General features: G+C 33.3%; 1 protein-coding gene across 2 annotated transcripts; it reads right to left on the bottom strand.

The window, feature by feature from the left end:
• Nucleotides 1–1,222: 1,222 nt before the first annotated feature.
• Nucleotides 1,223–15,945, bottom strand: LOC121125927 (uncharacterized). 2 transcript variants are annotated; one of them, XM_040721188.2, is made up of 3 exons: nt 15,645–15,945; nt 8,436–9,606; nt 1,223–2,375 (listed from the first exon to the last, which is right to left on the bottom strand). In XM_040721188.2, exons 1-3 carry the CDS (start codon nt 15,650–15,652, stop codon nt 1,563–1,565), a joined length of 1,992 nt encoding a protein of 663 aa, XP_040577122.1. In that variant the 5' UTR covers nt 15,653–15,945; the 3' UTR covers nt 1,223–1,562. The 2 variants fall into 2 exon arrangements, with proteins under 2 accessions (XP_040577122.1, XP_040577123.1); XM_040721189.2 differs by lacking the exon at nt 15,645–15,945 and adding an exon at nt 9,673–10,019.
• Between the last annotated feature and the right edge of the window lie 254 nt (nt 15,946–16,199).

The following is a 16,199-nucleotide window of genomic DNA, read 5'->3' as shown; positions in this document are numbered from 1 at the left end:
GTTGAGCATTAATTTAGATTAATCAAATATATATACAAGCGAATCTCAAGACAAATTTCTACAAACTTTATTTTATCTACGTATTGAATATTACATTGGAAATCCATTTTTTCCACCTGGGGAAAAAAACCTGCAATTCTCACCGCTGTCTTTTTTTTTTTTTTTTTTGCCCACAACTATTTAGAGGTTGAATAAATATAGAAAATAGTTATAGTTATTCATATAGTTTTTTTTGTTTTTCTTTGAGACGGCGATCACTATTTGATTCATGACTCAAAGTCCTATCTTGTCAAACTAATTTGTGTATATTGGGAATAGCGTAACCTCCCCCCCTCGAACATTGACACCCTATCTTAGCCTGACCAAGTTAAAAAAAGTACCAATGCAAAGTTTCAGCTTTCTAGGTCTAACGATTTGGGCACCCATAAGGAACACACACAAACTCTATTATATATTTACAGGGTTGTTTTTATCTAGTAGTACACATATTGTTAATTTAATTCCGGAATGACATTGGTGCAAAATCCCGAAGGAGGTGGACAACAAAACATCTATTCCCTGAACAGAGCAAGGTTACATTAACAAAAATTCAGGCAAAGTTGTACTCTTTTCTGATGACAAAAATTTTCAGGGTTGATGATATTGTGAATGAGAAGAAGCGTCCCTACATCAAAATTGAACATCCAGACAATGTCAACTCAGTTTGAGTGAATCATTTCTTAAGACAAAAAAAAAAAAAAAACCGAGCATCCAGCAGAGCCGAAGTCTGCCTCACCCTTTTTCGGAGAGGAAGGAGCTGCTCAATACAACTGCTTACAACGAACTTCTGGATAAGAAAGTGCATATTTGTGCTGGAGAATAGTTAGGGGGACAACTTTGTTTTCAGTCGAGGCGGAGCTCTGTGTCATAGACAACTTTCCGGCCTTTTCTTACTTCAACATGTAGCCACCTCACAGGCCTGTCAAGTCTCTAGAGCAGGGGTCGGCAACCTATTACACATGTGTCTATTCTGGCACGCTGAGTTATATTCACTGGCACGCGCGCAAATTAGAACCTATTCCCCTAGTTTGTGTTGAGTCAAAGGTATCTCAGGGTATATCCTTTAAGATTGAAGGAAGCATGAGTGTATATTATTATAAACACGCAGGAGTGCATCTTTATTTTGTTAATAAAGATGTATGTTCACTGTTCTCAGATCAGTAATGAAAATAAAAGTCTGATATCCTGAATGATTAGGTATATATTGTGTGTATATCTGTCTGATATAAAGAGTAAAATTCAATAGGCTTTCGTTCATAATATTTGCAATAACATTTAAAAATACCCAAATGAATGGGCTGATCTAAAAACAAATATGATAATTATTATCCTTGCGTAAAGTTGTAGCTAATATATTGTATATATGATATAATATGAATCTTTGTAGAAGTATAATTGTAATATATCTAAAATAGGCATACGCTCAAATAATAATTAATTAATTCCATACTTTCAAAAAATATAACGTAAAAATAAAACAAAATTATCATCATAATCCCCCCTTATGAGTGACTCTCACATATCTAAGGATCCAAATTTTGTTGGATCTGAGCCACACTATTCTCAAGACACATTAAATTACTTCTTAAAGACGCATCAACAGACAAAACATTCTGTAAAGAGGCGTTCAAATTCGCGACGAGGTCTTTCATGTTATCAGATCGGAATTCCGTTGAAGAAGATATGGAGATGAGAGAGTCTATAACATCCGAGCGATTATTAAGGCTAACATTTCCACAACCATTGCTCACATTGTTACAAACTCCTGGATTTGGAGTAGAGGCATTTGGAATTGGACATCCACTTCCGGATCGAGTTGGAATACGAGATCCAGGAGTCATACTACTCCTCGGAGATCTTCCACTAATTGACCTTACAAGAGGTGAAGATGTGGAAGAGACCTCGTCTCCCTTTGTAAACGTACCCTGACGTCCTCCCATTCCGCCATTCATTTGTGACCAGTCCGTATCCGTAAGGAGGGTTTTGAATCGATCCATACTTATTGATTTAGCTACAAAACGATCTCCAAAGTCCTGTATAATCTCTCCAGACTGAACATAGTGAAGCTCTATATTTGCAAGTTTACCAGACATGAGCCAACCCGAGAGATGTGACTGACACTCTCGACATGGGGAAAAGTTGATACATAGCTTTAGAACATAGTTTGAGAGTTTGTCCTCCGCATTCTCAAAGGTACGTGACAAATCTTCAAGTAACATGATTTCAGCGTGGACGCCCTGTGTTTCACAACCAAGGAGTCGGATTCTATATGGGAGTCCAGTTTCTGGCTCTATTCCAAATTTCCCGGATTCGTCAAGGAGTGAGGCAAGGCATATCTGTAAAGGATTGTAAGGAAAAATATACTATGTAGTTGGTTAAATGGAAAATGATGTAAGAAGTTTGGAAATAACAAAATTAAATAAAAGTAGTAAAATGGTCATACACAGAAATTCTCCTAGTTATGAATCAGATTAGGAAAATGCCCTCAAATCACGCTAGGAAACAAAGCATGGATTCTTTTAAAGAGGGGAAAAGTTGGAGGTCTTAATGACATAATATGTAGTAGGTCAACATAAAAAATCTTGAACAAAAATCAATACAAACAGAAAATTCAAATAAATTTTTTACATAGACATTTACATATCTATGATTGATGGTCTGAAAAGTCTCGGGCTTAACTAAGAAAAGACGTTTCTTTTTCGGTGAATAATTACTATTACTATTTTACTTGGGTTATAGGGCGGAGTCCCCGTAGCACTTTCCAAGCCATTACTTAGGTTAAACGGTATTTTTTCCTATCAAGAAGCAGTGTAAAATTAAAAAGACAATTTTTTTGGGCCATTGTTTAGGAAATAGCTAAACTACAATAAATCCCTGCCTATAGAACAGACATTAAATTTTGACAGATGTCCTTTGAAGGTTGGCACACACAGAAAATGAGGCGAAGTTAAAAGCGCCATCTATATGTACATCCTGGTACTTTTCAGCACCTGAGTTACATACAACCCAATATTTCAGACTCATATTAGAGTCAATTATAGGCTTATTATTCAAATTACTGGGGAAAATTAGCGCCATTATGACCCCTTTCAAATATAAATTGTATCAATTATTAATATTTCAAACATTATATCATTCTTCATTACATTAATGGTCTACAATTCAATTCATATTATTTTTCCCTGGGTCTTCCATGCTCCACTTTACGAGTGAAGGAAGTGAGATACTTAATTATTTCTTTTTGTTCATTTAGTTTATTTTCTTAAGTGTTTTTTTTTTTTTTTTTTTTTGTTCCTTGGCCCTTTCATACGGAGATTTAGATACTAAGGCACTATACCTTTTTAATAGTAACAAAGTAATAAAAAAAGAAAAAGTTTCTTCAATTAAATATATTTTGTGGGATGAGAAAAGATATTCAGGAAATTTATATCAATAGTGGTGAATCTATATTTGATTTAAGATCTACTTATAATAGTCCCAAATAGGACTTCTAAATCAAAACTATACATATACTATTTTTTTATTATGATGATCAATTTTGACTACATTGCGGCACATATAATTGGATAATTAGAATAATTTATTAATAGAAATTAACGATTATTCGTCCAAGTATATTCACACTCAATTCATTTACTGGTGAAATAACTAATAAGTAAACCACAAACAGATTCTACTCCCTGTTTTAAGTCAATTTGTTTAAAATAAGAATGAAAAATAATAAAATATATATATCATAATTAATTATATCAATTTGAAAATTATCATTTTATTGATGTTCTACTCTCATCAAGGAAAGGTAAGTGCTATGTTTTTTTGTTTGTTTTTCACACCTGGCAATAGTATTATTATAACACAGATGTGTACGCGTTGATTCTCATCAATATATATTTGATCAAACATTCCATCTGTCATGTTCTATCTTACGAGTCACTTTATGGTATTTTTCTTTGTCCCGAGAACATACTTAATTAGATAATAGTTGTATTATAGAACTTAGTACTTTGTACAAGTTGTAGCTTGAATAAGCAAATTACTCAAGTTACCCCATTTGTATAGGGTTTAGTAGATGAAATCCACACACTCTCTTGTATTTACATAAAAAAACAACAGTCTTTAGTGAACTATCTTATGATTAATACATTGTATCAAAAAATACTTGGAGTATGCTCAAAGGTTGACATTTTGACGAGTAACATCCAAACATTACGGGTGAGGATGTTCTGTATTTTAAGAACAAAGCTGATGGCGAAAAAAAAAATAAAAGTCTTAATTTTTGGCGGCAAATACGAAGAGGAAAATATGGCCGCCATTGAAGCTTCATATTTGGGTGCTCTCAGAATCGTCAAAGCCAAGGGATCCTACACAATTGCCGAGGATTTGGTGCTGACAAAGACATTTTTCGAGTTATGCTTGGATATGTTAACACATTTAATAATGTAATGAAGGATGATCAAATCAAATAATTTTACTTCCATGGGGTCAACACGACTTGGTAAATGCTATCAAGGGATCATGGCACCAGAAAAGTTGGCAGCAACCGATCCATAGTGACTGTTTAACGTCCAGTACGACTAGTCAGTAGATGCATGTTATGTAGTATCGCGAAAAAACTCAATAGGTTGTTAAACGTTAATTTTGGGTGGAAAAAATTATAAAAATGTGAAAGTCATTTGCTCAAAATAAAACTTATATATACAAAAATGCCACATAATTATTTGAATTTCTAGATAGATATTCGACATTCTTTTAGTGTTTAAAATTTGAGATCCTGTCAGGTTTTGACACAGTCCTTATAATAATTATAAAAATAATTTATTAAACAAATCAATGCATTATTTGGGACAAAACTAAGGTAATTAATTTATGAGATCATTAAACATTAAATTAACTACCTTATTTCATAAAGTAAGCAAGCAAACAAAAACTATTAACGAATCCACCTTTTCATATGCATTTAATGTTACATAACTATTTGCCATGATACTACAATAAATACTGTCATAAGAATTAGTAATATATTTAGCTGAATATGAAGGCTCAATCAAGTGGAACTACCAAGGTATTTCAATCATTGTACTACGTTTGTAATAATCACGGAACTGTAAGATGTAAAATTACACGATCTACAATTAACTAAAAATAAAATAGAATTAAATTGTTTCATGTTAAAATACGACTTGACAAAATGGCTGAAGTAATCCATAGTAATCTTTTGTTAGAGTATGTAGGTATTATTGTTGGTTTCGGTCTGAGATCTTCATCGAAATTAGAAAAAAGTTGAAAAACACACCTTCTTAGGCTACATATCTCCTTATGAAAAGCGCATAGAAGATCGGAACAAGCATTGGCACTAATTTATTATACCTGAGGAGGATTACTTTGAAGGGGACAACATAAATATTGATGGATAATTATGTAAATCCGCTGTGTTTTTTAGCTGGCCCGTTAATTTGTAACTGGTATTAATAATGAATAAAGAACGAATTTTCTTTTTTTTAGCAGTTGTCATTATTATTTAATTGCCGAGAGGTGAACATCTTTCCTAAATAGATTCAAAGCCTGGTTGAACATTCGCGTGCTCATACAAGACGGAACGTAATCCTAAGTATTTGTTGCGGAGTTATAACTGTAAGTCCTTGTTTGACTCAGAGTAGGATGTAGTATAGACATAGGGGTAATTCGTACAAATGCCCTTGTTTATATCCTTTTCGCCTTCCTATCTAGTCACAGCCGATTGTAGCTGATCTAATGAAACGTCATGAGTATTATTCTTCCTCTCCTCCTAAACATTCTTCAAATTGTAAGGGTTACCATTTTCATTCTCGGTTTCTTTTTTTTAACATGGCCATTCCACACTGGATTTTCACCTTTATTCATAAATAAAGAAACATTCATTCCCTAAAAATACGAAGTATCCTTATTTTTGAACATAACTCGTATATATTATGATTTTTGTGGAAGACCGTCTAATTTGGTCTTTTAAAAAGGTTCGGTCTGGGCCTGTCTCATTTAAAATTCGTTCTCGACTGCTTTTATTTATTACTTTTTGATGACGTTAACTGTATTTTAATATTGTAAGGCTCATAAATCCGGATTGGGGAACAAATCAGTCTACTATTTGAAAACGACTAAATTTCGAACAAAGTCTGAGACAGCGGTCTGGACTGAAATATCGGTCAAAATCGTCCTGATCGAAAAATAGTTCGATTTTGGACCGAGTTTGATGATTACTTACGGCCCTCTTGATCAATCTATGAAGTGATATATGTTTAAATAACCCTGGATGTTAATTTTGATGTCATTTTATGTGGTTTGATTTTACTCTTCAGTTCCTTCCAAACAGCAAAGTTTTCTTTAAAAAATCTTATTTAGGTTGCAAAGGGGGGAAAAAAGTAGCTCCCGCTTTCTAGGACATATTCTATACACCTCAACTCATTATTATTTTTGACGTTATAAAAACGGGAAGAGAGGATTTCGTATCTCATTACAAATGAATTTTTAGTTCATTTTTATCAAATTAGAGCTAGCTATTAAAATTGTTTAAAAATTCATGAATTATCACTAGAGTTGCAACAAAATATGATCTAGAAATATGTGAGAGCCTTTTTGTAGTTGCAACCTGAACAGGGTTTTTCATTTGCTAAAGCTGTCATCATTTTTCTTTAATTCTTTAAGAAATAACATCTACAAAGTAATCAAAAGTGCGTTTGATCGTAAATGACGGGGAGTAACACTGAGGATTTGTTGGAGAGTTTTAGCAGGTGTAAGTCCTTGTTAGCCTCATAGTAGAATTGAAGATCGACAGAAGAGTCATCTTTGTCACTGTCCTTGTTTATTTCCTTCTTTCTCCCCCTCATCACAGCTGCTGGAGGGGTCCAGTGATGTAAATCCGGTGAATTTTATAGCTCCCCCGTTTTTAGGAATTGGTAATCTGAAGAATGAATTTACTTTTTCTTAGCAGTAGGGAACTCAACTCATTTTCATATCACATTCAATTAAATTCCAAATCTGATTGAACATCCCTGTGTGGGCTCATAAAAGACGGAGCCTAGCCCTGAGGATTTATTGTGGAGTTATAATTGTAAGTCCTTGTTGGACTACGAGTAGAATTGAGGATTGACATGCGAATAATTCCAGCAAATGTGATTGTTTATTTCCTTCTCGCCTTCCTCCCAAGTCACAGCTGATTGTAGCTGATCTAATGAAACGTTATGAGCATTATTCTTTCTCCCTTCCAAAACATTCTTCATATTGTCTGAGTTACCGAGCTGATTTTCGGTTTCTTTTTTTAACATGCCCATGGATTTTCAAGACTAGGTTATACATTTTTAACGTCCAATTGACGGGGGAGGGGGGAAGGAGGGATATGGGATATTCTTGAGTCCACTACATTGAGAATTGATCATTGTTTCACTCATCAACAAAACCTTTTCAATCTGACGTCAGCAGGAGTGCCCTTACAATTTTTTTAAACATTTATTTTCTTTAAAAAAATGAACATTCGAACAAATTATACTGCAGAGAGATTTTTGAAATTTTTTTCCACAAAATACCCCTCCCAGAACAAAAAAATATATAATCCTACAGACGTCCCTGATCAGTGGTCTTTAAGATAACCAATATATTTCATACACAAATACATACAAGGTGGGTGATCTAAAAATTAAGGACGTCCAATTAGAAGAAGTTTAGGACAAACACAGACAAGGGGAGTGGGGTGTGTGTGTCAGAAATTGTGCTTTTCCCGGACATTATAAATGTATTACCCCTTAAAGCTAATCTAATACAAAGTCATAATAGCTCTACTCAAGATTCTTTGTAACTGCAACTTGAGCAGGGGTTTTGATTTGTCGAAACTGTTTTCATTTTACAGCACGTGTGATTACTATATACTTATTAAAATATGTACTCTCCTACAGAATAATGAGGCCAGCTTTGATAAATAAAAACCCTTGTTCAAGTTGCAGATACTAAGAATCCTGCAGGAGTTCTAGATTATATTATATGCCCCTCTCACGAGTACTCAAATAACAATGAACCCTAATCTTTTTTTTAGCAGAGCATTAAAATTAAAATTTGCAGATTGAAAAGGTATATCTAGGGGTTTACATGTATTTATTCATTTTAATTTCAAATAACAAGGCTATTAGGGCAGAGAAATAATGACTTTAATGTATTTGATTGAAATACAAATGTTTTTGTGAAAGTTTTATGTTTCATTTTATACCTCTTGTTCTTTGGTTCACATATAAAATTGTGTGTTTAAAGAAGCATTTCATTTAATGATACATTTTTCCAATCAATGAACAAGACCATTACAACATGTTATGAACATAGAAATGAATATTATAAGAGCCCAGGAGACCCCGAAGTATATAAATCCACCAACTTACTTGATAGTTATTCACATTCGCTCCAAGGACATTGCACGCAATTTGCCATTTTTGATTTGGTGATGAACAGGATATCACATGACTAGGGCTTGAAAATTTCTCTAAATTTGGACAATGTGCACAAATGGGATGCCTTCCACGGAATCCCTCACTCTTTGACAAAGAAAATAGCCTTGCACTACAACTGTTTCCATCATAGATGAGAAGTGTGGATACATCGTCTCCAGTGATACCAATTGCGGCTCCTTCGATGACACCGGGAATGATCAAAAGAGGATCCTCATCTTTTTTTGAAAGACCTTTGGTAAGTTTGTAGAGAGAGTTTTGGTTAGGACCCGTTTTGCAGAGTGTGTAGACGGTACGTGGATCTTTGGGATCTGTGAGGAGATACAGGGGTTCACAATCCTCACTGAACTTGACAGGGGATTTACAGCAAACGATATCATCCTTCTTGTTATTGCTCAAATACCATTCAATCATGAATTTATTCTTTGTAGCGGACTTCGTTCGAAAGGCTCCGACTAAGAAATTTTTGGACGATTTTGAGGATGATGATTGAATGGTAAGAGCAATTGTTCCGTCAAGACATTCTTGTAGAACTTGTGCTCTTGCAGGTGTAGGTTTCAAGGCATTATCCTCAATATGTAGTTTTCTTATGAGATTAGAGGCTGAATAAATGGTTGGTGGAGAGGATTCTCCAGAGACCAAGTCGGGTGTTATATGTGAAACGCCTTTTCCGAGTACGTTGGCTTTATCATAGAAGGCATACTCTTCGCCTAGCTCTAAAACCTTGCCATGGGTAATGTTATGGGCAACAAGGAGTCGTTCTTTATTCTTAATCCGCTCCGCTAAAAACACAATTTTCGTTCCTTTGCTTCCCGGCAAAAGAGCCAAGTCTAAATACTTTTTTTCATTGAGTTTGTCAATGAGAGTATAACTCCTTCCTCCCAGACTCCATTCCCCTTCACCCCTTGAGCGGATTTCGCCGAGAAGGAGTTTAGAGCCATCTTCGTTGAGAGAGGCGAGTGTTGAGTGAAGAATAACGATTTTTTTGGGATTAAAGTCCGTGAGGAGTGTAAGAGATCCAATTTCTTCCGCCAGGATCCCAGGGCTCGTTCCTCCAAAAGGACTTCCAAAACTATTTAGACTCAGCGTATCGCTCATTGCAAATCTTAAAAGAGAAAAGAATACAACATTTAGGCATTAGTATGAGGCATAAACCATCGAATCCCCTTACTTTAAAGAGCTTTCTAAGAGGGAGGGGGGGCAGTACAAAAAGGGACGCTTCACTACGTGTTCAAATAAATAAGAGATGAGAAGGAGAGATTTAGTGAGCTATAAGCCCATTATTCAAACATATCCAAAAAACAAATAAGGGGTTTTAGATCATAATTCGTCAAACACACGAGTCACAAACTTTTAATAAATAAATAAATCAATATTTTTAACCAATGGTGTACAACTGTCAGTATTATAAGTGTACACTCCCAACGCTTACTCCTCTTGGACTGTGCCCTTTTTCTATTTCTCCGTCTCTTTAGCTTTTTGCGATGGCTGTTACACACAATCAAATAAATAAAAAACAGAAAGGATTCCACGCGCGCATGCGCTTTAAAATGGAATCGTATTTACGTAAAGGGTCTGGGTATTTCTGAGTGCGTGCATGCGTTCGTACAAGAGTGGAAGAGTGCTACTAGGAGTAAAACATCTGTTTGACTATTTAACATAAAATATTCTCATAGCTTCATCTCCTCAGGGCTTGAGGGTGGTTGGATGTCCTTAATAAAATGTCAAAATGATATACTTCCTTTTCTATTTGGAAAGTACAGCACCATAAAAAAATAAAATATAATTTTTTTCGTTAAAATACATTTTATGTTTTTTCATCTGGTTTTTACACATCCATCAATTTAAAAAGAAGAAGGGGGAAAAGGCGTGCAAGTAACTACGTCTAGCAGTAGCAGAAGGAGGAAAAAGAAAAGGAAAATAACAACAAGAATGTATTATTATTGTAGAAGCTTCCGAATTTCATGACAACGGTTCTTTTTCTTCCCTCTCCTTAATTACCATGACCATATATGAAATAAATATCACGAGTGAAAATTCTATTTATTTCCTATGTAAAACTAATCTCTTGATGGTTACATATTATATTATATACATGGAATTAAGGGAAATAACATCTGTGTTTCCTATAAACAGTCCGTCAATTCACTCTTTCTGTATGAATATTATTAAATTTATAAACTCTGACAAATTAAATTACGAATTATGACTCAATATATAAAATTCTATAGATTCATCAAAAATCACTCAACCTATTCCTCTCCTTTCTCTCTCTCTTGAAAAAATAAAGAAAATGAATTTCGTCATAGAATGATAAATAATAATTAATATGGAGTGTCATAGTGAAATGGAGCACTCCATAGCCAATGATATATTCCACTGTATTTACTCTATAGAGCCCAAGGATTACTCGCTCAAAAATAAAGAATATATCCCAAATATAAGGATCGTTTATACTGACGTCATAAATTGCATCATAATTGAAGGTGACGCCATTTTGGTTCATATTTTAGTAGATAAAATGAACTAATAGTCAATAAATATTGATTTAACTCCATCTAATGGCTTTAAGAATATAAAAAGACTTAAAATATGAATTAAATACCATTTGATGTAATGGCTAAGGAGGGATATTTGAAAATAATCAAAGTAATAAGAACTGAAAATCTGTATGAAATGGCACTTAAATAATATTTAAAAAAGAAAAAAGATTACATTCATCAAACATTTTTCTTTTTCTGATATCTGTAGGTATTTTTTTTCATTAAAGTAGGAAGTCTCTCCAAATATAAAGAAAAGGCTATAATTTAATACATATACTCAGGGCCGTCGCTAGAATTATTCTTCAGGATGGGGGAAGGTGAATTATTACCTTCAAATTCTCCAAGATTGACAAATAAAATATTAATCGAATAAAGTTTTTTTCAAGAAAATATTATTTTGTCATTTTTTTTACGTTCATAACATAAATAATCCAAATTTTGCAACTCAGACCCCATTTTCCCCCAATCTAATTAGTAATAATCCATAATTAACACCACCAGTGAATTATAGACAATGGAAAAAACGCTTTTTTCAAGTTCCACGCTAGATGCAATATTTTTTTTTTTTTTTTTTTCAGAAGTTAACAATGATTTATTTATGAGAACAATCCGTGGGGTGAGTGCCAAATTGTTGTAACTCAAATATTACTTTACAAAATGAAGCATGGAAACTCCATTCTTTCAATATGAATAATGGTAATTTTTAATCTTTACAATAAAAGGGATCTGAGAAATTCATTTTAACAGACTTAATTTCTATTTTTTTTTTACAGAAAAAAATTACATTTATGAATGACAAAAAATTACGTGATCTTTTTTATTTATATAAAAGATATTTGATTTTTTTTGCATATTCTCTAGCGTTGAATCGGTTTAGAAAAACTTAAAAGACTGCAGTCTAATCAATCCGTTCCTAGGACTGACACATTTTATGAAGACCGGACTGATTGGATTGAAGTCTTTTAGTCTTTCTAGACCGATTCAACAGTCCTAGTATCAATCCTTAATGGCATAATTTGCATCTCATTAGCCATTACTGCACATCATTTCTACATGCGTATGCTATAATGAAAGGTATATATTTATTCCGAGGTTAAACATACTGGTTTGTGTGTCCTATAATTGTATCTCAAGAGCGGTAACTTTACAAAATCCTCAAAATATTGAAACAATTCCCAGGTCAATCACAAAGATTGTGAACCCAAGAAAGAAACGAACGATTCAAGAAGCTGGCGATGTAATTATGAAGGAGATAGTGTAGAGGAATGCCCCAACAAGGAAAATATATGCTTTTTTGCATAAGTATTTTAATATGAGGACTAATTCATTATTTAAGATTATCAGGAATCTGAAAATTTGAATAATTACTGAATTGAATTATAATCTCCCAAAGCCATCATGAATATTTTGAAAGGCTAAATAAAATGTTATTTAAATTTAGAAATTGGAATAAAATATTAATATAATCCATCAAATAATCTATTTGAAAATACTTTATTAACCTATTGACATCTCTAAATTCATATAACCATGGTAATTATAAACATTTAAAAAAATAAAGGTATTTGACGGACCTTCTATGCTTTTAACATTACTAACTATTACAATAGGACATGTTCGTTGTTTACTTATATTCGTTTTTAAACCCATCACTAGTGAGTAGCGCCACATTGCGGATAAATAATAAACCTCCCTGAATAATAATTATCATTATACGGCCAGAGAATACTAGCTATCATCTAGAGAAAGACTTCAGATCAAGTTGAGTCATCTGCTGACAAAAGTCCTTTAATTTTATTAAAGGACGATGGCATAAATTATAACAATAACTACCTTACAAATTTTGCAGTATTGCAATATTTGTAAAGATGAAATATTATTAATTAATAAGTTATATTTTTTTATAAGTATAACTATTAATCTTATAAGTTATTACTTATTATTTATTAATATCTACAAAATACATCGGCGTCACACAAATGTAGTCGTATTCTTAAGGGATACTATGGCCCGTAAGCAATCCATATATATATATATATTACCCAGGGCGACAGTGAGTACAATATATATTTTTAGTTTGCTCGTGCCCTATTCGAATGTTTTGGTAAATTATTTCTTCTTTTTTGACGGTGTGAACCACTCTATATATTTTACCTATATGATATCTCCTCACTGATATCCCATTTTTCTGTCGGACCAAATATATCCATAGAACTTATTGCATACATTTCATACAATAATGTCAAAGGTTCATAGTTAAGCCTTAATTAAAACTAAAACTATCAAAAATGTTTCTAAAATAACTATTTAAAAAATTATAACGAAATGAAAAAAAGAATACAGAAATTTCTATTCTACTCCTGGATTATGTTCTGTTGCTCCCCCCTCCCTTCCATTCGACAGACACGTGGCCTTTCCAGCTCTTTATATGTATTTAATCAGTGTTTCATTTTCATCAAAGCTCTTCATCGGTGTTATTGATCTCGAGATAAGAAACAAAATAAGGCCCAAAGTCAGTTGGTAGCTAGGAAATCCTTCTCAACAATATAATAATGACTTGATAATTAATTCTTAGGTATGGATTACACCTGAGCAATAGCTATTTCGAATTTAATCAATTCACGTTCGGAATACAGATTCGAGAACAAATAGAAATCGAGAGCTGACCCTTGAGAGTTAGAGACCCACCTCTGTGCCACAAGCCGTGCTTACAAAAAATTGCCATCTGTCTAAAGAAAAATAAACGCAACAAGATGAGCGAATGGTAAAACAATGCTGACAAAAGGGGTCACGTCACAGCTGTTTGTTTCGCTAGAGAAATGATATTCAACTCTGATTGACTCTGCTGATGACGTTATACAAACTATACCAATCAACTTCTTTCCTTTACCTGAGGACGTTGAATTTAAAATTAATTTTAATACAACTATATTGAAAAATTTCACTGAGGTCATAAATTTAATCATAATTAAATGAAACGCCATCTCAGGGGTTCAAAATTAATAGTTTTACTACATAAAATAGGTTTGGTTCCCGTAAATCTTGATGAAACTTCATCAAATGTCTTTAAGTATAAAAAACGACTGCATTGAATTATATATGATGTTAACAAGGTTGTGCCCAGTTCAATTCAGCAGTTCTATGGGTCCCAATTTCGGTTTTTTCATTGCAACGGTTTTGTCTTTATTCTCGGTTCAGCTTTATAGAGGCTCAGTTTGGTAACAGGGCCTTCAAACAAGAGGCGTCGCTAGAAAATTTGGGACCAGGAAATGATTCCAGCAGGGCTCCGAAAACTGAGGTTGCTTAAGACAATGGTTTTCAAAGTGGGGACGTGAGGGAAGGCTAGGGTGGGCGGGGGAAGTCAGCTCATGAAGATGGTTGACTTATTTTGCTAACTACCAGATGATTTTGGGCCATTTTTCAGTTTCTTTTTGGAGGAAAGGTTGTGTGATACAATAAAGGTTATGATGTGTTTCATTTACATAAAATTATGTAGATGAAATATTAAAAGGTTATAAAATTACCAAAAAATACAACCAACAAAAATAAGCACAAGAACCGAGACCGATAAGCAATATATTGCTGACTCGATTCGACTTTGTCGATTCCGATTCTAGCGGTTCAAGAACCGGAACCCCTTGATATTAATGTTAAACACTAATAACGCTATCCAAGAAAATCACACTTTTTTTATGCTCAAATTATATAGTACAGTTTGATCCCCTGATTCAAATAGGGCCTTAAATTTTTTTTCTCATAGTCTTGTGGCCTTCAGAAAAAGGCCATACATTTTTTTGTTATTTTTGGCTATTTTTAAGGTTCAAAGCTATTTTAAGCCCTGGGTGTTGAAGATAGGGATAAATTATATTAATATATTTTAAAGCGGAATGTTAAAAAATTCTAAGCCCAACTTTAAAATTTCTGCATCATACTTATAACTTTTTTGGCCGCATGCTCCGCCTTTTCATCTTGTTAGTTGTGATACTGAAGAATGTATTGAATTTTCTCGTTTTTACTTCCATTTTGGACCTTTGTAATTCACAAATAGCTTCAACAAACACAAATCCATGTAAAACTATTTTTTAGCTTTTGTTGATGAAATGTATTAATCGTGAGAAACTAAAGAAATCTAGCAAAAACGCTCAGAACTTTTTATTTAACCTAATATTTGAATATAATCAAAGTAGTATATACTAAAAACTCTTTAAAAATGACCTATATATATTTTGATTGATGATGGATGAGAAAAGTATGACAATTAGAGACAAATATCTTATTCTTTCTATAATAATACTTCATTTTTACCTACACACACAATGTAAATAAGATTGTATAAATAATGATATATGTTTGAATAGATTTCAATGTCAAATAAGTAATAAAACTAGGCAATAGAGGAATACAATTTCGACAGATTATTGATTTGTTGTTCCCTTTAGGAAATGGCACAATAATTCACTATTTTCCTTAATATTAATGAAAAAGGTTTTTTTATTGCTATAAAACTTGGCTATTTAGGCCCCAAAATAGCCGTCATAAACCTATGCTGACGTCATGTGAAAAAGCTCTATACTCATAGATAAAATAAAATAGTGTATACCTTGACATATGGGTTGCAGTAGTTCCTGGAGTGAAGTTCGTTAATCAAAACAATTTATCCAAAATTATACAACTAAAAACAAAACAAGCTTGATGTGGCGTTAGCGTTCCGTGGCCAACACTGGACCGTATATTGATAAAAAATCGTATGTTGCGTCACTTTTATTAAGGTGTCCTTGTTTCAATCCATAGATCACACTCATTACTGGGGCCTGAAGATTTTAATCTACTACAGTCTTACTATGCCTAACGGCCAATCAAAATCCCTAGGTCGTCTCTATGTTTTTATTTCTTCATGGTGTAATCTAATCTAATTATTTAATTTATTATGGAATTGCAGACCGAGGATACGTTCATGTGTTATGTTAGTAGCAAATGTTGTATAATAAAGCACGCGTTCACGTGGCTAATCTTATCAGTTATAGGGATACTCTAAACGGTTCATCTAATGTTATTACATCATAATGTCGGTTAACAAATGCTTCCTCCTCACAACTTATATTATTTGCTATTGTGGAGCTGCTATAGTTAATGTTGAGAATATCAGGATCTGCAA

Source organism: Lepeophtheirus salmonis, chromosome 11 (assembly GCF_016086655.4).
Source record: "Lepeophtheirus salmonis chromosome 11, UVic_Lsal_1.4, whole genome shotgun sequence".
Taxonomy (NCBI): Eukaryota; Metazoa; Arthropoda; class Copepoda; order Siphonostomatoida; family Caligidae; genus Lepeophtheirus; species Lepeophtheirus salmonis.
The sequence above is the reverse complement of the archived record's forward strand: the minus strand, read 5'-3'. Positions and strand labels throughout refer to the sequence as shown.